Source organism: Neofelis nebulosa, chromosome 4 (assembly GCF_028018385.1).
Source record: "Neofelis nebulosa isolate mNeoNeb1 chromosome 4, mNeoNeb1.pri, whole genome shotgun sequence".
Taxonomy (NCBI): Eukaryota; Metazoa; Chordata; class Mammalia; order Carnivora; family Felidae; genus Neofelis; species Neofelis nebulosa.
Window position 1 is genome coordinate 113,883,054 of NC_080785.1, and position 25,717 is coordinate 113,908,770.

Below are 25,717 nucleotides of genomic sequence, written 5' to 3' on the forward strand. Positions count from 1 at the left end.
TCTTAGACTTTTGTAATCATACTACTTAAAACAAATTTTTTTTAAATGTTTATTTTTGAGAGAGAGAGAGAGACCACAAGCAGGGGAGGGGCAGAGAGAGGGAGAGAGAGAATCCCAAGCAGGCTCTGTGCTGTCAGCCTTGAGTCCAATGTGGGGCTCGAATCCACGAACCATGAGATCATGACCTGAGCCAAAATCAAGAGTTGGACGCTTAACCGACTGAGCCACCCAGGCACCCCACTGTTTCCCCTTCTTGAACTTCATGTAAAAGGCAGAATGCCGTATTCTTCTGTGACTTGCTTCTTCCCCCCAAGGTCCTGTCTGAGATCCGTCCACATTGTTGTGTGTGGTTGTAATGCATGTGCTCACATCACGTGGTCCTGTTACAGCTTATTCACCCTTTCTCCTGTGGAGGGGCGCCTGGCTTGTTTCCAGTTCGGGGCTTCTGTTTGTGGGTCTCCAGGTGGAGCCCGTGGGAACCTGTTTCTCCTGGGCGTATACCTGAACGTGAGATCACTGCATCATTGGCTTTGGGTATCTTCCGCTTTAGTAGATGAAGGTGATTGTTTCCCGGAGTGGGTTTGTTCCCCCTCTGCTACTCGGAGATGTCAGAGGCAGGCTCCCTGCCAGAGTCCGTGAGGCAGATGGTGGTGCAGTGTTCGGAAGCCAGGATGATGTGATGCTGGCCCATGTCACTGGAGGCCAGAGAGAGGGCCAGGCTGTAGCTGCCACGGTGGGAGATGCCCCTCCCGTCCTGTCCACAGTGCTTGCAAATAACCAGCAGGCGAGGGACACCACACGGCCTCTTGGCCAAGAGCTCAGGCAAGGTGGCAAAGTGGCCAGAAATGAGGGAGTCCGTGAAAGCCCAGAGGAGAGCAAAAAAGGCAGGGAGAGATTGCTGAAAGCCCCATCGGTTACCTGTGCTAAAGGGGTTATTGTCCTATCTGCCCCTTTATTAGTCTATTCCTTGCGTTAAAAAAAATTTTTTTTTAATGTTTATTTATTTTTGAGAGAGAGAGAGACAGAGACAGACAGAGCGTGATCATGGGAGGATCAGAGAGAGGGAGACACAGAATCCGAAGCAGGCTCCTGGCTCCGAGCTGTCGGCCCAGAGCCTGACGCGGGGCTTGAACTCACGAACCGTGAGATCATGACCTGAGCCCAAGTCAGAGGCTTAACCGACTGAGCTAACTGGGCACCCCAGTTCCTTCGTGTTTTAATTAATTAGTTAATTGGGGAGTAGTCCCCAAACACCTGCTGTGTGCCAGGGGTGGGGAGGAACCGATTACTGAGCATCTGTTGTTTGCCAGACACTGAATCTTCTCACCTCCCCACTTTGTGAAGTATGGCAGGGAGAGGTTATTCGCCCATCTTACAGGCGAGGAAATGGAGGCTCAGAGGATGAGTGGCCTGCCGATGTCCCCCAGCCCATGTTCACAGTGATGGTACAGACGTGTCTGGGCCCACTGGGACCCCCGGTGGAAACTGCCACATAGAGGCGGTGTGGGCAAGGTGGACGGGCCATGGTGTGCCTTCTTTCTCCTTCCTCATTTTCCTAAGCTTGTGCCCTGGGCTGTGTATCTTAAATTCTATTTACACATCTGGAAGATCAAGATAATCATCTGACTTCATGTTGTTGATGTAAGCTTTCCCTGACATGATATACACCAAGGGCCTGGGATACTTCATTCAGCACCAGGCCCTGGGAGCCCTGAGAGGACTCAGACCCAGTCTTGGCTCCCGAGACCCTCTCCATCTGGTGGCTGAGACAAGCATGTCATCTGAGAGTGACATTACGGTGAAAGCATGTACCGAGTGCTGACGTGAATGAAGCCAGAGGAGGGGGCTGCTGGTTCCCCCGGGATGGAGGTGGGTGCCAGTGGGGGCTCAGAGGGAGTCATATATGAATTGGCTGGTTAGGGATGGATAGTTGGACAGCACAGAGAAGGGCATTCCTAACAAGGACCAGCATGTGCAAAGACAAAGTGGTAAGGGGAAGCATGTGTAGCTAGGGTACAGGGTGAGAGCTGGGACATGACTCTGGGCTGTGGTTGCCACACCAGGGAGGGGTGCTTCATCCCATACGTCAGTGGCCATCCAGTGGGGTCTGTGGACCACAGGTTCCCTGAGCTGACTCTGGACTGGGGAAGGCCAGGGTTAAAAGACGGAGTAGGGTGGTGTGAAAAGGGTTGGCATAGAGGTTAGTTTAGATACAGGAGTCAGGGAGATCCTCTCTGAGGAGGTGAGAGCCCTGAAGGAGAAAAGGAAGGCAGCCCTGTAGACAGTGGGGTTGGGGCAGGGCACAGGAAAAGGGCAGAGGATTCCAGGCAGAAAGTACAGAACACTCAAAAGCCCTGGGGCAGGAATGAGCCCAGGGAGTTCAAGGAGTGGACGGAGTGAGTGAGAAAGAGGGTCAGAGAAAGGAGATGAGGTGAGGCAGTCAGCAGGGCTTTGTAAAGAAGGGATAACAGTTGGGGGCCTGTGGGTCCAGGAGAGACACAATCTGATTTGTATTTGTGAACTCGTTCTGACACCCTCTGGAAAATGGCCTGGAGGAGGATACCCGTGAGAGCAGGGGCCCTGTTGAGCCAAGTGGTGGTGGCAGGGTGAGGGGCCAGGTGGCTGGACTGGGATCACTTCCGAGGTGGCCCCATGAGTGATGGAGGGAGGTGAGCAATGAGGAATTGGCCCGGGAGGGTCCTGAGGTTTCCAGGGGCCCCTCATTGACACAGGGAAGACCCGGGGAAATCAGTTGCCGAACAGATTCTGGCAGTGGGAACACCAGGGAGCATCGGTGGTGGTTCCTTAGCCAGCTGCATGTGTGTGCAAAAAACTACAGCTGGAGACAGATGTGGGGGGAGGGCATCGTGTTGGAGAAGGCACTTGAAGCTCGGAGACTGGATGAGATCAGCCAGGGCCGGGGTGGAGACGGAGAAGGGAAGAAGTAAACCCTAGAACTGGAAATTTGAATGATTGGTGCCTGGGAACTTAAAAAGAACCAGAGGGAAAGACAGAGTCTGGGGAGCTCAGAGGGGGTGGTCAAGGAAGGAGACCTGGAGGAGAGGGCCTCTGGGCCGAGCCTCGAAGCCCTGGGGTAGGGGAGGCAGGTGTGTCTTTTGGACAAGGATACAGGGGTACACATCTTGTTGGGCTTTGCCTGGCTCTGCCTCCCACATCTTGGACAGTGCCGAGCAGCACCAGGCTTGGCCCCTATACGGATTCCCCCTCCTGCTCCAAGTGGGTGGCCCTCCCAGCATAAGGGTTCACGGCCTCTGAGTTCCTTTGTCTGAAACAGGGGGAAGCTGGAGTGGGAAAGGCCAGGGGAGAATGGTGGGAAGTCTGCCAAGCACAGGCTGGAACCTGGCTTCTGATCAAGGAGGGGGCAGGAAGAGAACTCCAGTCGATCCACAGGAAAGCAGCACCCCCTCTCAGGCTGGTTCTGGTTAGATTCTCAGACAGCGCCTTCAGGATCAGCTACATCAAGCAGCCTGTGCCACAGATGTGGGGAAGCTGAGGCCTGGAGAGGGGAAGAGAAGTTAGGAAATTGAGGCTTGGGAGTTCTGGCTCGCCACCTGAGCTGTAAATAAGGCAAACGAGAGTACTCATCGAAACTGTGAGGATGAAAGCGCTTGGACCCGAGCCCAGCTCCCACTTCATTTTAGCTGCTACTGTTACTTCGATAGGGCACCCATCTCATATCAGCTGGCTAAGACCCAGGGATCCACTGTAATCTCCTAATGTCAGTAAGGCAGTCTTGGAGAAGGCCTGGGGCAGTAAGAGGTCGGTCCAGCAAAAGAAAGCTGTGAACTTGAGCTGTGAAGAAAAGGGACAGGCTGCCTGGGTGGAGGGAGCTCCCCATCACCAGAAGTATTTGAGCTCGGCGTGACTCCCACGTGCCCGGAGTGTAATGCGAAAGGATTAAGCACGGAATGCTGGCATCACTTTCCGTGGCCGCAGAGACCCCAGTGCCGTTGTAGAGAAAGAAACAGGCAAGCGGAAAAGTAAGCTCATAAGTAAACAAGATTTCCATAGTGATGAATGCTACTCAAGGACCCTTGAAAAGGAGTGACGGGGTAAGAGAGTAGCTGGGGCTGATTGGATATGCTGTCTTTGGCCATACAGGTATTTTACACTTTATTGTATTCAGGTTTTCCTTTGTACTTGTGAATTTTATTCCCCCCCACCCCGCCAGCTTTATTGAAACGTAGGTGACATACAGTATTGTGTAAGTTTAAGTATACAGTGTGATGATTTGCTCTACATATGCCTTGTGAGGTGATTACAACAATAACACTAACATCCATCACCGCACATAGTTGCCATTTTTTGTTGTTGTTTACGGTGAGAACATTTTAAGATCTACTCTCGTAGCAACTTTCAAGTGTACAAACACTGTCCTGAGCATTAGATCACCAGAACTCAGTCATCTTATAACTGGAAGTTTGTGCCCTTTGCCCAACATTCTCCATCTCCCCAGAGTACCCCCCTGACCCACCCAAACTACTCTGTTCCTTTGAGTTTGGCTTCTTTTGATATCACATATAAGTGAGATCATACAGCATTTATCTTTCTCTAATTTATTTCACTTAGCATAATACCTTCAGAGTCCAAACATGTTCCTGAGAATGGTAGGATTGCCTTCTTTTTTTTTTTTTTTAATGGCTGAATAACATTCCATTACACACACACACACGCACGCACGCACACAGAGCACATCTTTCTCCATTCATCCATCAGTGGACACTTAGGTTGCTTCCATGTCTTGACTATTGTAAATAATGCTGCAATGAACATGGGGGTGCAGATATCTTTTTGAGATTGTGCTTTAATCTCCTTCAGATGTATACCTGGAAGATTTTGTATATGGAGTTGCTAGACCATAGTTTTTTGCTTGTTGGTTTTGTTTTTGAGGAACCTCCATACTGTTTTCCATAGTGGCTGCACCACTTTACATTCCTACCCACAGTGCAGGAAGGTTCTCTTTTCTCCACATCCTCACCAACACTTGTTATCTTTTGCCTTTTGACATTAGCAACCCTAACAGGTGTGCGGTGACATCTCATTGCAGTTTTGATTTGTATTTATCCGGTGATGAGTGATGTTGAGCCCCTTTTCACATACCTGTTGACTATTTACATGTCTATTTTGGTCCCTTGCCCATTTTAAAATAAAATAATTTTTTTTTTTTTGGCTATCATATGAGTTCCTTCTGTATTTTGGATATTAGCTCCGTGGTTTGTAGATATTTTCTCCCATTCTGTAACTTGCCTTTTCATTTTATGGATTGTTTCTCTTGCTGTAGGAGCTTTTTAGTTTGATGTCATCCTACTTGTTGATTTTTTGCTTTTGTTGCTTGTGTGTTCATGTCATTACCAAAAACTCATTGCCAAGACTAATGTCAAGAATCTTTGCCCCTGTGTTTTCTCCTAGGACTTGTACAATTTCAGGTCTTACGTTTAAACGTTTAATCCATTTTGAGTTGATTTTTTTAGAGGAAAACATATTTTTTAAAAAATTTATTTTAGAGAAAGAGATCGAGAGAGACAGAGTGTGGGCAGGGATGGGGAGGCTGATGGAGAGAGAGAAAATCTTAAGTAGGCTCCATGATTAGTGTGGAGCCTGACATGGGCCTTGATCCCGCCACCACAAAGTCACGACCTGAGCTGAAATCAAGAGTCAGAGGCTCAACCCAATGAACCACCCAAGCGCCCTAAGTTGATTTTTGTATATGGTGTGAGGTAGGGTCCAATTTCATTCTTCTGTGGATTTTACTTCTGAAGAAGGCTCTCTTTATCCTAAAATTATTTTCTTAGGTTTCTTCTAATCCTGCCTTTGGATTTGGACTTAATTTTTGTGTGTAGTGTGAAGTAGGTCCCAACATTGTATATTCAGTCCTTTCCACACTGAGTTTGAATGCCACCATTATCACATACTAAATTCCCAAATGTATATCGTTCTGTTTCTAAATTCTGTTGTTTCATTGATCTCCTCGTATCTTTAGTTATTGGAACTTTAAAGTATGCTCTTCTTTTCTTTTCAGAATTTTTCCTGGGTATTCTTAGACATTTCTTGTTTTGGATGAATCTTAGAATCTTAGCCTCACAAGTTTCATGATAAATTGTGTTGGGATTTTGGGTTGCATTGAATTTGTAGATTAAATGGAGGAGAATTGACATCTTTTAAGGTATTGAATCTTCCCACATTCCTGTCCAGCCTCATGATATATATTTTTAATAAAATATCTTATATTTTATTATTATCTTATTCTTATAAGATATTCTTATATTCTTATTCTTATAAGATATTATCTTATATCTTTTAGACAATTAAATTTTTTTCTTCATGTGGATTTAGCATGTTTATGATGGATTTATTTCTAGGTTTGTTTCTGTTTTGAATGGAATTTTTTCTACTTTCCTATTTAATTGTTGCTCTTGTATAGGAAAGCCACTAAACGGAGTACATTGGTTTTGATTTTGGCTACCACATAATAATAATTATTATTAATTAGTATTCATTTTAGTACTGTGTGAGTTTTGATTCCTTTGGATTTTCTAGAAAGATGAAACCATAACATCTACAAATAATGACCATCATCTCTCTGTAAAATTTTTTTTGCTGTTTGTTTATTTTTGAGAGAAAGAGAGAGAGAGACAGAGCACAGGTGGGAGAGGGGCAGAGAAAGAAGGAGGCACAGAATCCGAGTCTGTGCTGAGCTGTCAGCACAGAGCCTGATGTAGGGATTGAACTCACGAACCGTGAGATCATGACCTGAGCCAAAGTTGGATTGAGCTGCCCATCATCTCTTTGTTTCTATTTCTACTGCCTCTTTTTTTTCTCTTGCTTTATTGTATCTGCTAGTATCTGTCTCTAAGACAATACCAAATAGAGTGTTGTAGGCATTTTTTCATATCTGTCACTTCAGTGAGGCAGGCATCTAATGTTGAGTTTGTTTCTGGTAGATGGTTGTTATTAAGAATTGTTTTCATTCCTCCTGGTACAGCCCTCAGGTTGTTACTGAAATTTATTTTCCCTCTTTTAAGGAACGGGACTTGAAACTTAGAAGAGTTCAGTAACTTGAAATGCCCACTCACGGGATGAAATTGATGATTCTTAGTGAGCTGTCACTCTTTTCCTGGAACCTTGCAGGCTGCTGACATCCCTTGGTACATTTATCCCTCAGCTCTGCTGGGTTATATGACCTGCTCAAAGACATTTAGAGAGTCTTCATAGGTTTCAGTGGTTGTGCAGCTAAGGGTTTTCATAGCAGAGAAGGACATGGAGTCTTTAGAGAGAAGAAATGCCTACACATGGTAGCACAAAGAGGTGGACCCAGGCTCAAAGTTATTCTGTGACACCCTGCTGCCCCCCAGCATGCATGTAGGTATTCTAGATGAGCTTTGCCTTTGTTTTTTAAAATTATTGTTCACGTATAATAGCATACCGTGTTATGTTAGTTTTAGGTGTACAAAATATCTATTCAACAATACTGTGCATTGTTCAGAGCACCATAAATGTAGTCACCATACTATGTTATTACAACATTATCCACCGTATTCCCTATGTTGTACTTTTCATCTCTGTTTATTTCGTAGCTGGAAATTTGTGACTTGTAATTCTCTTCATTATCCCACCCACTCCACCTATCTCCCCTTTGGCAGCCACCAGCTCGTTCTCTGTATTTAAGAGTCTGTTTTCTTTGGGGTTTTTTGTTTGTTCATTTGTTGTGTGTGTGTGTGTGTGTGTGTGTGTGTGTGTGTGTGTGTTTACATTCCACATGTAAGTGAAATGATATGGTATTTGTCTTTCTTGTTCTGACTTATTTCACTTAGCATAATGCCCTTTAGATCCATCCATATTATTGCAAATGGCAAGATCTCATTGTTTTTTTAGGGCTGAGTAATATTCCATTATATATAGATGTACATATTGGTTGCTTCCATGTCTTGGCTACTATAAATAATGCTGCAATAAACAGAGGGGTGTTTCAAATTAGTGTTTTGTTTTCTTTAGGTAGATACCCAGTAGTGGAATTACTGGACCATAGGCTATTTCTATTTTTAATTTTTTAAGGAACCTCCATATTATTTTCCACAGTGGCTGTACCACTTTGCATTCCCTTTTGGGAACCCCTTTGGGTTCCCTTTTCTCCACATCCTCGCCAGTGGTTGTTATTTCTTGTGTTTTTTTAATATTGTGGTTATGATTTGCATTTGCCTTATGATTAGTGATGTTGAGCACCTTTTCTTTTTTTTTTTTTAATTTTTTTTTTTAACGTTTATTTATTTTTGAGACAGAGAGAGACAGAGCATGAACGGGGGAGGGGCAGAGAGAGAGGAAGGCACAGAATCGGAAGCAGGCTCCAGGCTCTGAGCCATCAGCCCAGAGCCTGATGCGGGGCTCGAACTCACAGACCGTGAGATCATGACCTGAGCTGAAGTCAGACGCTTAACTGACTGAGCCACCCAGGTGCCCCTGTTGAGCACCTTTTCATGTGTCTTTTGGCTTAGATGTGATTTATCTTTGCATGTCATTTATTTTTAGATCTCAGAGCCAAATGGTTGGGTGAATTGTACTCATCTCTGGCACCTTACATGTTATTGTCTCTGTAAGACTCTCTCTTGTTTTATTTATGTATATATTCCCTTTTGGCCCTTGTCCCCATCGCCAGCTTCTGCCCCACCCGAGGTAACTGTTCTCTTCTGTTTAATTTGCATGTGTGTGTTTTTAATTTATGTGCAAAACATATTATAATTTTGTGTGCAATATTTTTAATTTGTGTAATAGATCTCATTTGGTTTCTTCCTCCCCCTCCCGCTCCCCCCCCCCCCAGTGCTCTGTTTTGTGCGCTTCCACATTGCTGTGTGTGTGTCCAGCTTCATGTTGTTGGGTGTACGTCTATTCTATTATTTCTGACAGCCATGGAGTCCTCCATGGAGCACGTCCCCAAATTCTATTCATCCGCTCCTCCACTGATGAACACCTAGGCTGCCTCCAACCCCTTTCCACAAATGGTGCCAAAGCATTGCATCCTTGTAGTGCGCCTAGGGGAGGACTTTCCTGGCATGCACAGCCAGGAGCAGGACCACTGGGGTCAGGACGAGGTATATACTTAATTGTGTCAGCAGTACCTCATCTCCTTCCAGACTGGCTGTGCCGGTGACCCCTTCCGCCCCCAGGGCAGGAGGGTTCCCACCTGTGCCTGGCATGCATTGCTTTTTAAAATATTTCTAGTTTAGGGGCGCCTGGGTGGCGCAGTCAGTTAAGCGTCCGACTTCAGCCAGGTCACGATCTCGCGGTCCGTGAGTTCGAGCCCCGCGTCAGGCTCTAGGCTGATGGCTCGGAGCCTGGAGCCTGTTTCCGATTCTGTGTCTCCCTCTCTCTCTGCCCCTCCCCTGTTCATGCTCTGTCTCTCTCTGTCCCAAAAATAAATAAAAAATGTTGAAAAAAAAATTAAAATATTTCTAGTTTAATAGGTATTTTACTTTTTTTTAATATTAATTTTCAGGAGATTATTATATTTTCTCACTGGCAATTCTTTGCCAGTTTTTTTTAAAGTTTATTTATTTTGAAAGAGAGAGAGAGAGCACGCGATGCACATGAGCAGGGGAAGGGCAGAGAAAGAGGGAGCGAGAGAAAATCGCAAGCAGGCTTTGCACTGTCAGTGCAGAGCCTGATGTGGGGCTTGATCTCATGAACCATGAGATTGTGACCTGAGCTGAAATCAAGAGTTAGACACTTAGTCAGCTGAGCCACCCAGATGTCCTGCCAGTTTTAGACATTCCAGAAATGCCTCCTGTCAGCAGTCTCTTCTATTTGTCTATGGGGTTCTTTTTTATACAGTTTGAATTTGGGGGTGGGCAAATTCATCTGTTTTTTTAAGCTGTGGTCTGTGCCTTTCAGTTTTAACACATTCCCCTACCTCTGCCTCCTCCTTCTGTCCCCAGGCACAAATATTTCCCCCACGAACTTTCCTGGATGAGTTTTAAACTTCCCTCACTGCTGCTGTTGCTTCTTATGCCTTGTCTTGTCTTGGTGTCGTAGGTCAAGTTCCTTAGAAGCAGAGCCTGACTTGAGGGTTTTGTGCGTGTGGTGGTTCATTTGGAGAAGCCGCCTGGGGAGGGGGCAGGGAAGGAGCTGGCCAATGTTCTCCATCCCACAGGAAGCTCCACAGGGCTGTCCCCTTAGAGGCAGGGCTGGGTTTTTGTACCCCCACTCGTCCTGTATTGGCCATACTTCCCCAGCCTCCTCCCCCGTGGGGTGGACTTAACCTCGCAGGCAGCTCTCCGAAGAAGGTCGTCCTTGTGGGCTGGGGGCGAGTGAGTCTCCGGCCCAGTAACGGGGGTCTGGACAGCACCAACAACATCTACTGTGCTTGCTGGTCCTGGGAGACCTTGGAACCAGATGCCTCCTCCACGGTAGTGACTCTGCCTATGTTGCCACCCACAGTCTCCACGAAGGATCTGATCGAGACGTGCTGTGCAGCCGGACAGCAGTGGGCCATCGACAACGACGAGTGCCTGGAAATCCCCGAGAGTGGCGCTGAGGGTGACGCCTGCAGGTAGGGGTGGGCACGCTGGAGCAGGAAGAGCTGCCCATTCGCCTTTTCCAGATCTCTGCCTGCTTTGGCCCCGGGGCCCTGGCAGTGCAAGGTGAACACGAGTCTCACCTGTCTCAGGTGTACAGGGGCAGTTGGGTTGTGGCTGCTGTGAGCCTGCTGGCCGGCTTTCTCCAGGTGTGGAGAGCCCAAGCCTGGCTGCAGGACTAAGCTAAGCACGTACTTTTGTAGCTGGACTGATGAGCAGAGTAAAAAGATCCTACAATTTGGAGCAAGTGTTAAAGAACCACTATCATCCAGGAACAGTTGGGTGCCTCACTCGCTGTATGTTGCCCTTGCTGCTGGGGCAGTGCTTGGCCCGCACGGGCTTTTCGTCCTTGGCTTTGAGCTGGGAGCCTTCAGCCCTCTTTCTTTCCCCACTCTGCTACCCTGGGGTCTCCAAAACACTGGCCTCTCACTGTCCTCTGCTGCCTGTGTTGATATTTTCTTCTGACTCGTATTGTCTGCAAAGGAAGAATTTATACCCCTGCCCCTTCGGTGCTAGGCCCTGAAGACGTCTCGGCCAGCCATTCACCTCCTTTTCCCCAAGGATGCCTTCTTTTCCAACCTACTGTTTTTCTAGACAACAAGGGCAAGGTTCAGAGAGGTGGTATGACTTACCCGAAGCCACACGGCTCCCCAGGAGCACGGCCAGGGTTAGACCCCCTGTCACCTAATGTCTGGACCACTGTGCGCCCTTTGGAAACATTTAAGTTCTAGCCTTGTCTCTTTCCTTTCCCTTCTGTCATTGCACCAGTTCAGGAGCTACTTAGGAGTTAGAAGAATGTTATCATTCAGGAGTTTTGAGCTTAGGAGCCCTGAGAGTGTGCTTGTGTTGTCTTGTGATGGGAAACTCACTCCTTCATAGATAGACAGTCCCATCACTGAACAGCTCCCACTGCAACATGCCCTTTCCCAAGTGAGGCTGAACCCCACCTCTCTGTGAGCCCCCCTATTAGTGTGCTCGCTCATCAGCTACCTCTGCCCGGGGTAGCCCTACAGACCCTGGGAGGCATGGCCAGGGAGCCTGGAGGCTACTCTCTTTCGGGCTGAGCTGCCCTCTGTTTCCTGGGGTTGAGTCCCCCTGTCTTTCTCAGCCCTGTGGGGACCTCAGGATGCTGACCCCCTCCCACATTGGTCAGGAATAGACAGCATGGAGTCTGGTGGGCTCCAGGCCCCGAGTGTTCCTGGTTAAGCTCAGAAATAGAACGCGTGTTCTTGGGCAGGGGATGGGCTAGCTTTGCCACCAGCGTTGGTCTTACTTGCAGTGGGTCTTGGGAGGGGCTTCCTTCTCTGAGCCTCAGTTTCCTCCTCTGTGAAATGGGACCTGTGATCCCTCCTGGATGGGGGCAGGCGCTCGGGTGCAGCTGACGCACACCTCTGTTGCAGGACAGCCCAGAAGCACTGCTGTGTGTCCTACTTGAAGGAAAAGAGCTGCATGGCTGGTGTCATGGGGGCCAAGGAGGGCGAGGCCTGCGGGGCCGAGGACAACGACACCTGTGGCGTCTCCTTGTACAAGGCAAGCCCGACCTGCGGCATTCGTAGCCTGGGCCCGAGGTCCTTGAGGGCTGGGGCGTCGGGCTCCCTGGGGGACTCCCCCATAGGGAGTGACACTCTTGCCTGGGGTTGGGGTGGGGGGGCCTCTTCATCTGTGCAGAAAACATCATCGGTTATTATAGTGGCCAATTAATTCAGGAAATATTTATTCAACACCAGCATGTGCCGGGCTGTCTTAGGCATTAAGGATGCAGAAATGAGTAACACGTGAAAATTCCTGCCCCCGGAGGGCTTTCTGTTTCTTTTTTTTTTTCTTTGTGTGTCCAGCTCATTTCACTTAGCGTCTTGTCCCCACAGTCACCCATGTCGTAGCATGTGTTAGACTGTCTTTCCTTCTCAAGGTGAAATAACACTTCGGTGTACAGAAGTAACACAGTTCATTCAGTCTTCTGTCAGTGGGCACCGACAGCTGCCTGGTACCCTTTGTGAATAATGCTGCTGTGAACTTAGGGGTAAGAAGAGCCTTCCTTGAGGACAGAAGGCATTTCCATTTCACTGCATTGGCTAGAACTTAGCCTGGTGGCCACACCTAGCATCAAGGGAGGCTGGGGAACTCAGTCTGTATTCTGGGGAGGTCGTGTGTCCATTGAACGTCAGGAGGAAGGGGAAACAGACTGTGGGGGTGGACAGCTGACTGTCTACAGCAGGGGCCAAGAGCAAACCTAAGACCATAGAACAGTCTCAGGAACAAACCACGGAAGGAGGTGTTTGCAGGAGACTGGGAGAGAGAGAAAGGGAAGGAATGGAAAGAAGCCTGTGTCACGAGCCCGGATGACTGTGACAAGGAGGGCACCATTTGGGAGAGGATTTGGACTTTGATTTTTGTCTTGTTGGGGTCAATTTCCTAAAAACTGATATTAGGGAAAGGACTTTGGTGCCAGGCAAGTTTGGCATTCCACTGTGTGTGTTCGACCCTGGACCAGTCCCCTTTTCTAGGCCTCAGCTTCTCCATCTGTAAGGTGGGGCTAATAATCCATGTCTTCTGGGGTGGCTGTGAGGGTCACTATTAAGGACATGGTGGCTGTGCTCACCATTGGGAAGTGCAGGCCTGGAGAATCCATGAGCTATTGCTACATAACACACCAGCCCAAAGCTTAGTGGCTTATGCCTCACTCAACTCATGAATTAACTCATGAGTTGCTGACCTAGGCCATGCTCGGCTGATCTGGCTGGGCTCGCTTACCCGTCTGCCACAAGCCGATGGCTCTCCTGGCACCGCTCTGGGATGATGACGGCTGTGCCAGCTTTTCTTTGCTGCATGTGGTCTCTCAACCTCCAGCAGCCTAACCTGGGCTTATTCCGTTAGTGGCTGGGTTCCAACACCGGGCGTAGAAATGTGCAAGGCCTTTTGAGGCCCAATCAAGCCATTGGGACATAGATTCTCTCCTTTGAAGGAGAAACTGAGCTATCACATTGCAAAGACAGCAGAACAGTGAAGAGTGAACGAACGGGGCTGTTGTTGTAATCCATCTACCACAGGAGTTTCAACAGATTAAATATTTTGTTTTTGGAGGTAGACAGTTTGGGATGGGGTGGATCTACGTGATACCTTCAGGTACCCAGGCTTCTGCTTCTCTGCACAGTCATCTTTAGCTTGTAGCTTCCATCTTCCGGGTTACTTCATGACCCTGGATAGCTGCTGGGGTTCCAGCCGTCACACCAACCAAAATCAAGGAAAGAGAAGAGCAAAAGAGATACACTTCCAAGCTGAGTCAGCCCTAGTTTAAAGCTCTCCTGAAAGCATCATATCACTCCTGTCTCTAACTTCAAGGGAAATTCTGTCTTTTAGGGGGCCTGAGTAGAACTGGGTTCCGCTAGTCAATATTGGTGTATGGGGGTGGGGGTGGGTGTTCATGGATATGTCTGGGGTTAGTTTGTGGTTCTTTTCATAGGTGGCCAATTGTTAATTATTGCAAAAAGCTTATATTGGCCCTGCTTTGAGCCAGACATGGGAAGTGGAGACAGGGAGCACTGGTCTCAGGGAGCACATATGGGGCCGGAAGAAACAAGACAAGGATGAATTCATCCCAGTCCGCGAGCCTGGACCCAGGCTGTGCCCTGGGGGCCCTGAGTGAGTCCCATGGGCTGACAGTCTGTGAGGAAGGCAGATGGGCTCTGAGGGGCCAGAGTGTGGGTAGTGATGGCCCCTCTCCCTCCAGCAATGCTGTGACTGCTGTGGGCTGGGACTCCGTGTGCGGGCTGAGGGCCACTCGTGCGAGTCGAACCCCAACCTGGGCTACCCCTGCAACCACGTCATGCTCTCCTGCTGTGAAGGTGAAGACCCCCTCATTGTGCCTGAGGTCCGCCGGCCTCTGGAACCCGAAGCCGTACCGCGGAGAGGTGAGTGCTGCCCACTGGGCTACGGTGTGTAGGCCAGTTGAGTGAGAGGCAGAGAGAGCTTTGGGGGCTTCTAGCCAAGGTCGGATGCCCTGTTGCCTCCTGTAGGAACCTTGTGTGTACTGTCACCTGTGGCTTGAGGCACAAGTTCGGCTCCTAGGTAGAGTTCTTCTGTAGCCTCCAATGGTGACTCTGCCCTATTATTTCTGAGATGGTAATTGAATACAGCTATGCATGTACTCCAGCCACCAAACCACCAACCCCCTACCACCTTTCCACTCTCCACTCACCCACCCTCCCGTGTCTTTGTTCATCCACACATCCATATGTCTTCCTTCCCATCCGCTTTTTTATTCGTCCATCCATCTCACCATCCCCTGCACATTCTCCTGGCCCCTGGTCCATTCTTCCATCCATTCATCCTTCCAGTACACCATCCATTCCTCTGTCCCTTATCTATCCACTCACACATCAATCTTTGCATCAATTTGTTTACTCACCCATCTACTTACCCAGCAGCCCATCCACTTACCTTCTGCCTGTCCATCCATCCATCCATCTAGCCATCATCCATCCATCATCCATCCATCATCCATCCATCATCCATCCATCATCCATCCGTCCATCCATCATCTATCTGCCTTCTGCTCATGTATTCACCTACCAGCCCAGCCAGGAAACCTTTTACTCATCCATTCATTCATTTACCCTTCCTTTATCCATGTGTTCTCTGTCCCTCTCACTGTGCCATTCTGTGTCTTCAGGGTACAGGATATGCAGAATGCATTCATAAATGTTGCCCTGCCCACCTGATCAGCCCCTTCAGACCAGCCCTGTCTTTTCTCCCTATATTCTCAGTGCTCGTCCCCTAAGAGTCACTCGCCAATAACTGAATGGATTATGGGTTTGTTTGGTGGCCTTCCCTTCACCACCACAAGCCCTTTGAGGGCTGACCAGCCCTGCGCCCTCTTCCTCTGTGTCCCTGTTTCCAAACAGCCATAGGTTATGGGTATGAGAACTCTGGTGCCAGTGCAGAGCTTGGAGCTGTTTGCTGCTGCCTGAACCCTCAGTGTCTCCGGGGTCTCCTCCTTCTTCTGACCTCCACGTGCTGTGGTCACTGTTCTAGGTGCCATGTCCAGCTTCTGTCACCCTAGCCAGGGATGTCTTCTGGACTCATGACCGTTAGCCTCCACTGTGCCTGTGGGCCAGCAGGAGCCTGATGCAGTGTCCCAGTGAACCCACAGAGACTCCACTAAGAGGGAGTGGCTAGCCTTACCAGGCTAGTGTGGACACTGATCTGTGTCCAGTCCAAGGAAATACCACTCTCTGGGGTTGGCTGTAGGGGCCTGGTGTAGCAGTGTGAAGGCCTGGTGAGTACCCAGAAGTGTTTGGTTCAAGGTGAAGTTTGGGAGGAAGTTAGGCTTCAAGAGTCACAAGACGGGGACAGGGCTAGTCAGGGTCCAGATGCAGAGGTACACGTTCCTGTCCTCTAGTGGGGAACTGGTGGATAACCTGGGCCTTAGGGGATGTAGATGGCAGGATCAAGTTGACCTGGGTTCCAGTCCTGCTCAGGTGACCTTAGGCAAGTCATTTTGCTCCTCTGAGCCTCAGTTTCCCCCCTGCCAGGAGGATTGTTTGAAGAGCATGCTGATGAGTGTGGGCTGAACATGAATCCTAGAAATGCTGCCCAGGGTGTGGCATGCTTATTGGAGCCCTGGGCCCAGGTCTGTCTGCTGCCCACCCATAGTGCCAGTACTCCGGGCTGGACCACCAGCCATCACGGCCCCACCTGCATGCGCCAGGCCAGGACTGACCGGGCTGGAGCGCAGTGTAAGCATCCTCAGTACGAAACATGTTTATCAGATGTGACCTCATGCAGTTGGTCTCTTGTGGGGCTCAGCTCTCTGGGGCTAGTGAGCAAGGCTGAAGCCCCATGCCGACTAGGAATGTGGAGGGCTGCGGGCCCCCCTCCCTTCCCCATCCTATTACTGTTATATGAAGAGCTTCCAGTGCAGCTCAACCCCGGGAGCCTTCCTTGCCACACTCACCTGCTCCCCACTGTAGCCTGGGGAGGCATGGAGAGACCCAGTACTGCTCAAGTGACATGGCTAAGGGAGGTCTGAGTAGGAGTTCAGATCTCTGTTTGACAGAACACATGTTTGGGGTCTTTCTGTTGCTAGAGGTGGTCCTCCCAGATGTCACTGAGACTAGGGGTCTGGATCCAGTTCAACACTTTAGCCAAAGCTTCCTGAGGACTGTTGTGGGCCTGGCCCTGTCATGTTGCAGGGCACAAAGACTTGGACCTGGCTCTGATGGGTGCATTCTTGTTGCTGGAGGTCTGTTCCTTCATCCATCCATCCATCCATCCATCCATCCATCCATCCATCCTTCCCTGCATTCATCATCTATCATCCTTCCATCCATCCATCCATGCATCCATCATCCATCCATCCGTCCATCCGTCCATCCATCCTTCCCGGCATTCATCATCTATCATCCATCCATCCATTCATCCATCCCTGAGTTCATCTATCATCCTTCCATCCTTACATCCATCCATCTATCCATCCTTCCCACATTCATCATCATCCTTCCATCCATCCATCCATGCATCCATCATCCATCCAGCCATCCGTCCTTCCCTGCATTCATCATCTATCCATCCATCCATCCATCCATCCATTCATCCATCCCTGAGTTCATCTATCATCCTTCCATCTGTCCATCCATCCGTCCATCCGTCCATCCATCCATCCATCTATCCTTCCCTGCATTCATCATCTATCATCTTTCCATCCATCCATCCATGCATCCATCATCCATCCATCCATCCTTCCCTGCATTCATCATCTATCATCCTTCCATCCATCCATCCATGCATCCACGCATTCACCCATGCATCCATGCATCGATGCATCCATCCTTTGTCCATCCATGCTATCTTAGCTGGGCACACAGAGGTTCTGACAAGGACGTACACTGATTTCCATGGGGGCTTGTAGTGTCAGCCACCCGCTGGGTGAACTCGTGTCCCATCATGAGCACTGACCCCCGCTCCAGTTTCAGAGGCAGAGTTGGCGAGCCGGGAGGCCCTGTCACTGGGCACGGAGACTGAGCTGCCCAACAGCCTGCCTGGCGATGACCAGGATGAGTGCCTGCTCCTCCCAGGGGAGCTGTGCCAGCATCTCTGCATCAATACCGTGGGCTCCTACCGCTGTGCCTGTTTTCCTGGCTTCTCACTGCAGGATGATGGCCGTACCTGCCGGCCAGGTAAGGGCCCAGATGGCTGGGGCAGGGGCTGATCTTGCCAGTGGAGCATGGTGGTCCTGTGATGGCCACAATGGGCTCCTTGCCCTCCTGTCATCCTACATGCTGGAATCTCTGGGAATCGGAAGCCTCTAGCAATGGGATTTGTAAGGCCAGGCAGGCAGGTTGAAACTCCATCTGCTCCATCTGAAGCTTCGTCTGCACGGGCAGCCCCCGCACCCCACCCTAGACCCCAGTGCAGGGCCAGGACCCAGGCTGCAGAGGCTCCCACCAACTCAACTCAAGCTGTGTCCCCAGCACTGGGCCCAAGGGGGTCAGGCTCTGACAGGCAGCCTACAAGGCTGCCTTAGCCCCTGCTCTGGGGATGCTTTCTGCCTGCTGCTTTTCCAGGGATAGATACTCACTCCCCTGCTTCCTCTCTTCCTCTGCCCCAAATAGCTGTAATGTAGTATGTTGCTTTCTGAGCCTCAGTTTTCTCTCCTGTGAAATGGGTAGGAGGAGAGGATTAAATGAGGCAGTCTCTGACACATGCCTGGCATGGTGTCCAGGGTGTGAGTTGAGTCTGAGGCTAGGCTGAAGGCATGCATTCTTCCCCTCCTGTCTGCTTTGCCCATGACAGACAGTGACCCTCCACAGCCGGAGGCCCCAGAGGAGTCCGCGTTGAAACCAGAGTCCTCCCAAGTGGCTTCCAACACCATCCTGCTACCGCAGCCACAACCCAACACCTGCAAAGGTAACCTGGGGCCATGGGGTGGGTCTGGGCTGCCTTCAGGGGGTGAGCTCCCCAGTGCTGGGCATGTGCAAGCTGGCCTCCTGCCAAAGGGGTGCTTCTGCTTTGGGGATTTGGTTGGTCTCGCCTGTCTGAGGTCAGGAGTTGAGAGTGTAGCTGGTAGGAGGTGAGGTTGTGGATGGGGGGAGCTGAGGGCCAGGGTGTGACCCCAAGCAAGTCAGTTAGCTGCTTTTGTCTCAGCTCCTAGAGTACCGAGAGAATAAAATCCTTGCTTGAGAACTGTCTTGGAGACTGCTTGCAGTACTGCGTAGAAAGTTCTCTTTGTTCTTCCTCTCTTCCTCTTTCTTGTTCCTTCTGTCTCTGCATCCTTGCTCTCCCTCCTTCTCTGTCCTCTCTGTCCCCTCTGTCCCCTTCCCTTCTGGCAGCACTGTGACTCCCGGGAGGGGTTTGGTATCCGAGTGTTGGTGGCGATTGTCCCAGATACCAACCAGTTGTGCGAGCTGGTTTACCGGGGGACCTCATGAAAAGGACCAGGAGTGTGGGGTGCCTTCTGCCTGGAGGGCGGAGCCGGGGGTAATGAGCCCAGTGGTCCCTGATCTCTGTGTGGTTTCTTCCCAGACAACGGGCCCTGCAAGCAGGTGTGCAGCGTCATTGGGGACACAGCCATGTGCTCCTGCTTCCCTGGCTACGCCATCATGGCGGATGGTGTGTCCTGTGAAGGTGAGATCCACGGGGGCTGCTCTCGTACCTGTGCCAACCTGAGCTGGCCTGTGGTGGGGGCCCCGGAAGGGAGACGGGGCAGGCAGAACGAGGCGGCCTGGGTCCGGGGTGGGGCCCGAGGGTTTGTATTTCTGACAAGATTCCTGGACCACACTCCCGACTCACCCTGTCTGCGAGGCTGAGGTTGGTTTGTGACCACCTTGTCCTTGTTGCGGTCATGTGTGGAGAAAGAGAAAGGGGGATGTCCATGCCCCGCTGTGAAGGCGGGACCTGGAAGTGACGTTTATCCCTCCCACTTGCCTCTGATGGGGAGCGAGGCTGGGGAGTAGGAGCCCCAGTTGAATGGCATGCGCTCAGTTCTGTTACTGAATCCAAAGAAGGGGCAGTAGATGTTGGTAACTCTGCCATTCACAAAAGGGCCAAAGAAGGTCCAAAAGCGTGTGGCTTTCACACCTGCAACCCCATCAGGACCGGGTCTTGTCTCTGTGGGACGTCGGTGGACCAGGACTTGGGGGCATTTGGATCCGACACCTGCTGGGGTGGTTCCCACAGTGAATGATGCCTGAGAGACCTCTAGACTACACCTCCTCATATCTGGTGGCAGGACAGGCCTGGAGCGTGGGACGGGCTAGGAAATGCTTTAGTTCAGGTTCAGGTTCTGGAGATGTGACCTTGATGGGTGTCCAAGGGTAAAAGGGTTAATTTCAGTCTTTTGTTTTTTATTTTAATTTTATTTATTTATTTTTAAAAATTTACATCTAAGTCAGCTAACATAGAGTGTAATAATGATTTCAGGAGTAGAATTTAGTGACTCATCGCTACATACAACGCCCAGTGCTCATCCCAACAAGTGTCCTCCTTAGTGCCCCTTGCCCATTTAGCCCATCCCCCTCCCCACAACCCTCTAGCAACCTCAGTTTGCTCTCTGTATTTAAGAGTCTCTTATGGTTTGTCCCCCTCCTTGTTTTTGTATTATTTTTGCTTTCCTTCCCTTATGTTCATCAGTTTTGTGTCTTAAATTCCACATATGAGTGACGTCATATGATATTTGTTAAAAGGGTTAAGTCTATCTGAGAAAATACCCGTATCCCTGCCACATCCTGGGACCCCACATCCAGCCCCTTGGCTGAGACTGTGTTCCTATTTTATTTTACTTTACTTTTTTTGTTTTGTTTTATTTTATTTTACTTGTGTTTTGAATGTTTATTTTTGAGAGAGAGAGAACACACATGAGTGGGGGAAGGGCCGAGAGAGATGGGAACAGAGGATCCCAAGTAGGTTCTGTGCTAATAGCAGCAAGCCTGATGTCCGTGGGGCTCAAACTTATCAACTGTGAGATCATGACTTGAGCTGAAGTTGGACGCTCAACCAACTGAGCCACCCAGGTCATCCCAAGACTGTGTTCTGCTGTGGACGAAAACCACCCCATGGCCAGGCAGTAGGAGCAGATCTCAAGTGCCCTCTGGGCCCTGCTCCCCATCTCTCAGGGCCCTGAAAATGTGAGGAATGTGTCTCTCCTGTGTCGGGACTCTTCCGGGTCCCAGTCAGGCCTCAGGCCAGTGTCTGTGTGTCTCCAGGCCTCTGCAGGACCCCTGGTGGTGACGGCTGTGGGGTCCAGGCCAGAGGTTACAGGTGGCATTTGGAGTGGTGCAGCCAGCCCTGCAGGAGAGTCCTGCTGGGCTCTGCTCTGTTTAAAATAAGCAAGCAAGTTACCAACCGTGAAAACTCAAGAACTTTAAAAAAAAAAAAAAAAAAGACAAGATTTCAGGTTTCTCTTCAAACTTCTGCCCACAAGGGGTTCACAGTCCTGGTCCCCCAGTGGAACAGAGCACAGACCCCAAAGTGCCCCATAGAGCCCCCCTCTTGGCCCCTTCTCCTGTATATGTTGCCAGCCTGGTCCCTTAGGCACTTGAGTTTGCAACACCTGCCATTGTGTGGCTCCTTTGGTTGCCTCTGGAGGTGGAATATTTCCGGAGCTGGGTGGGAGACAGCCTCTGGTCCCACCCTGCCATCCTCTCTGAGCCTCACCTTGCCACCTGTCCTTACTGGGGTTCTGGCTCTGATATCACGTGACTGTACAAACGCAGACTTGGGCCCGAAGCCCAGAGGTACGACTGATGCGCTGGGAGGCCCTGGGCAGGTCCCTGCCCCTCCCTGGGACTCAGTTTCCCTCTCTGTCACTGAATGCTCCACGCCTCTCTAATGGCCCTTCTGTTTTCCCTCCTGCGGCTGTCCTAGACCAAGACGAGTGCCTGATGGGCACTCATGATTGTAGCCTGCGACAGTTCTGTGTCAACACCTTGGGATCCTTCTACTGTGTCAGCCACACGGTGCTCTGTGCTGAGGGTTTTATTCTCAACATGCACAGGAAGTGCGTGGGTAAGCGAGAGCCCCCGCCTGCCGCCACTGTCACGGCTCTCTGCTCTGCTCCACGCCAAGCGGCCATGCCGTGGCCACATGCTAAAGGGCCTGCCCTTTGCATATGAGCTCTCAGCACGGCCGGCACCCCCCTGCTCCGTGCCATGCCCTGTCTGTCCTGGTGTCCTGTCCCGCTTCTCTACTGACACCACTGGGAGGCTGCTTTCCTCAGGGACGTACGTGCCTGCGAGTCAGAAAGGTAGTTGATATGTGACTTGGCTGGGGCGTTGCGATGAGGAGGTCGCACGTCCAGGCAGCAGGATGGGGGTCCGTGGGGTCTGGAGGCAGGGAGGCCTGGGTTTGAAGCAGGAGCCCCTAGTAGCTCTGTGGCCTTGAACAAATGTCTTCCCTTCTCCAAGCCTCAGTGTCATCATCTGTGAAAAGAGGAGACATTGACGCTCCTTTGGAGATTATTTGACATGTGCATGCCGGAGCCCAGACCTGGGGCATCGTGAGCACGTGATGTCAGCTGCTGAGGTTGTCCTTAGGTACAACTAGAATCCCCTCCAGGCGGAAGGATGGAGCTGGGGTCTGGCAGACCTAGCATTGCACCCCCACTCAGTGTTCATTTGCTGTGTGACGCTGAACAGTGGAGCTCCCTCTCTGAGCCTGGTTCCTTGCCTCTAACCTTGGGGCCAGAGGACTGGGCAGGGGGTGGTACCGAGTGGTACCCAGCTCCTGGCCCAAGCATGGGTGGGGCCGGTGCTCTGTAACAGCCCTCCCCTCCTGCCTCTTGGTGCACATGTGGGCCAGTGGCTAGGGCTTCAGGTGTGCCCCACAGGGAGTGAGGAGGGCACCAAGTGTGGGGTTCTGATATTTTCATGGAGGAAACGTGATGGTCTTGTACAGAGAGATAGACCCAAAGTAGCAGGGACTCAGGACAGACTCTTGGAAATGCTCCAGCAGAGGCACAGGCAAAGGGAGAGGTCACTCCACCTGTTGGCATCTGGGCACACTTCCCGGAGAAGGTGGCATTTGCAGTGGTCTCCACGGATGGATGGGACTTGGAAATCGGGAAGGGCGTGCAGGGTGGGAGGAACAGCTTGAACACAAGTGTGCAGGTAGGAGCAGTGCAGAGCGCGTCCAGGGCACGTGATCAGAGCCCCGTCTGTCTTCTTTGTGCTTGGGGACCATGTCCAGCCTGGACATGTCCTCTTCTTCGTCACCCTCCGCCGCTGGGCAGATGGGCCCGCGGCGCTGGGCTGAGGGGCGGCTGCAGACATGTTTGCCCTTGGCCCCCCCAGCCGTCGGCACAACATGAGCCCTCCCGAACCTGCTTGTCAGTGGCTGGGCGGCTCTTCCTGTCTGGGTCGTGTCTGTGTGTGTATGTCTGGGAAGGCGGATCCTGCCCAGGCCTGCAAGCACCCCTCCCAGGAAGCCCGTGCCGTGCCTGGGTGTGCGGGCTCCCCTGGTGGCCTGGACAGAAGATCTTGCAGTAAAAGGGGTCACCAGGTAGCCAGAAAACAGGTTCTGGGACTAGAAGAGCAAAGGTGTATTTCATTCAGCAAAATTTATGAGCTCACATTCTCATTCTTTCGTGTCTCCCTCCTTGCTCATTCTGCACAGACACATGGGCGTCTCCTGTCCTTCCTCTCATTCCACTGACCTGCTCTTCTTACCATCTGTTAGCACTTGGTCTTTCCATCATTTATTCATGCACAAATGGGTACCGATGTCTTCTGCCGGTCATCTGTTCGCTCCACGCATGCTCATGAACCCTGGCTGGTGACGTGGGAGATTCACACGCGGATGAAGAGTATGGCCTCTGTGGCCAGACTGTGTGGGTTCAAATTCTGGCTCTGAGCTTTCCTGTTGTAAGACCTCAGACAAATCAGTTCAGCTCTCTGAGCCTGTTTCTTCATCCGTGAAATGAGATAGTGATAACATCCACCTTAGTCACTGTAGAGATTGAGTTAGTCTGTGTGAAGAATGTCCTGGTATTCGACGTCATTGTTATGATTCAACAAATGTGTCACGCCGAGGCAGCCTGCATAGGTAGTGAGCCCCCCATCACTGGAGGTATGGAAGCCACAGTGGGATCGGGTGGGGCCAGGTCAGAAGGCTCCTGATGGACGTGCAATTTCTGCTGTTTGCCTTTTGTGCCCAGCCCTTTGAGGACCATCTTGGCCCCTGGGAAAAGTGTCCCAGATGGGCTGTGCTGCTAGATGATGGGAGGGTTCTGGGGCCTCTCCCACAGCAGCGTGGAAAGGGCGCAGCTCTAGGCCGGGTGCTCTGGGTTCCCTTTTTGCTGCTGCCACGTGCAGGCTGTGTGACTTTGGTCCGGTCACAGCCCCTCTGGGAGACCTATTTCCTCGTTTGTGAAGCTGCATCTGTAAACCGCCAGGCCCCTAGTGAACCTCACTGAGTGCTGGCTGCTTTTATTTGTTACCATGATTCCTCCCAGGCTGTTGGGGCTCTGGCGTTTCTGGGGTTGTGGGAACATACCTCCCCTGTCCATCCATCCTGTGAATCGGAAGTCTTCATCTTGCCCAGCCAAGCCTTCCTTGGAAACTGCTGGCCCCAAACTCTCCCTTTCCCACCTCCCCACCCCCACTGAAGTCTCACGGTCAGCCTGGCCCATGTGCCATTTGGCTCACCTGTGAGGCTGGGGGAGTCTCTTCCCTCATTGCCCTGCTCTGCCCCCTTCCACCTGGTCTCCAGCATCCTCGTGGAATTAGCTCACCTGTCGCTGCCCCCGAGAAGTGACTCTGACAGGCCAGGGCTCCGAGCCTATCGCTTTTCTCCCCAGCATCTCTCCTCCCTGTCCCGTCCCCATGGCAGGCTGGCAGTTCCCTTGAGGGCAGGCGCTGTGGCCAATGCCCCCACTTGACCACCTGGCACAGGATAGGTGCTGGTTACTGTGTGTGAAGGGAGGAACGCATCAGCGAATGACTGGGGCACCTCCCTGCCTGCTGGAGCGTGGAGGCGGCAGGCACTGGGCCGGCCGGCCGTCATCCAGAGCGCCAGGCCTGGGGCAGTTTCTGGCTGACTCTCCAGTGTCCTGCCCTCCCTTTGCACACTGTCACCGGCTTCTCCCCTTCACACTTGCTCATCCCAAGTGGGTTCTTGGCCTCTTCTGTGTCCTGTGCCCTGGGTGACCTCAGTGACTGACCACTCCCTGGTTAGTGTCTCCGCTCAGACCCCTTCAGTGAACTCACGTGTGTGCCTGGCTGCCTCTTGACACTCGAATGCAATGTGTCCACAGGCTCTGACCTTCCCTGCCAGCCTGGTTCTGAAAGCCGTCCCCATCGCCAGGGCTGGCACCCCTGCCTGTCTGGCTGCTCAGCCAGAAAGCTCTGCACACCTCTCAGCTCCTCTTTCTTGCTCACCTCCGTCTCATCCATCAGTGGATCCAGTCGGTTCTACCTTCACTGCATTTCCAGAAACGGCTGGCTTCTCCTCACCTCCGTGGGTGGTGGTCTGAACCCCAGCATCCATCTTCTGTCCTAACAGCCTCCACACTCCCCCCCCCCCCCCCCCGCCGGAGCATTCCCACCCAGCCAGGGGACCCTGTTACAAATGAGCGAGGCCATTTCAGTCCTCTGCCGGAACCCTCCGTGGCTCCCACTTTGCTCTGCCATCTCCGAACACTCTCTTCTCTTCTTTCCCCTGCAGCCACACCCCCTCCTGGCCGGTCCTTCAATCTGCCTGGCAGGCTCCCTCCTCGGGGCCCTGGCGTCCATTGTCCTCTCTGCCAGGAATGTCTGCTTGGCTCATTCTGTCACCCCTTCAGACGCTTGCTCCAAGGCCCTCTTGTCGGACGATCCCTCCCCGACCTCCCTGCTGTCCCTATGCACTCCTTATTTCCTTGGCCCTGCTCTGTCTTTTCCACAGCACTCGTGACCACCTCCCTCCCTACTTTGTGTATTTATCTGTTGGGCCTCCGCCAGGGCTGTGTCTGTCTTAGTCACTGATGGATGTGATCTGGTGCCAGGAACAATGCTTGTTGGCACAGCAGATGCTTGATAAATCTTTGTTGAATGAACGGATGCACAGACAGGTGGACACCAACCACGTGTGAGTCTCTGGGTGGTGAGCACCTTGAGGCCTCGAGGGCGGGGCTGGCCGAGCCAGGGCAAGGTCCTGCCGCC

General features: G+C 51.3%; 1 protein-coding gene across 2 annotated transcripts in view; it reads left to right on the forward strand.

Annotated features, from left to right (window-relative positions):
- FBLN2 (fibulin 2) overlaps positions 1-25,717 on the forward strand; it is an 89,843-nt gene that overhangs the window by 49,154 nt on the left and 14,972 nt on the right. The window contains exons 3-9 of one of the 2 annotated variants that reach the window (XM_058725852.1): positions 10,450-10,561; positions 11,987-12,116; positions 14,314-14,494; positions 17,552-17,761; positions 18,378-18,491; positions 19,107-19,208; positions 21,447-21,587. In XM_058725852.1, the coding sequence (XP_058581835.1) occupies positions 10,450-10,561; positions 11,987-12,116; positions 14,314-14,494; positions 17,552-17,761; positions 18,378-18,491; positions 19,107-19,208; positions 21,447-21,587 (990 nt within the window). The remainder of the gene's footprint in view (positions 1-10,449; positions 10,562-11,986; positions 12,117-14,313; positions 14,495-17,551; positions 17,762-18,377; positions 18,492-19,106; positions 19,209-21,446; positions 21,588-25,717) is intronic. The other variant, XM_058725853.1, reaches the window with a different exon arrangement.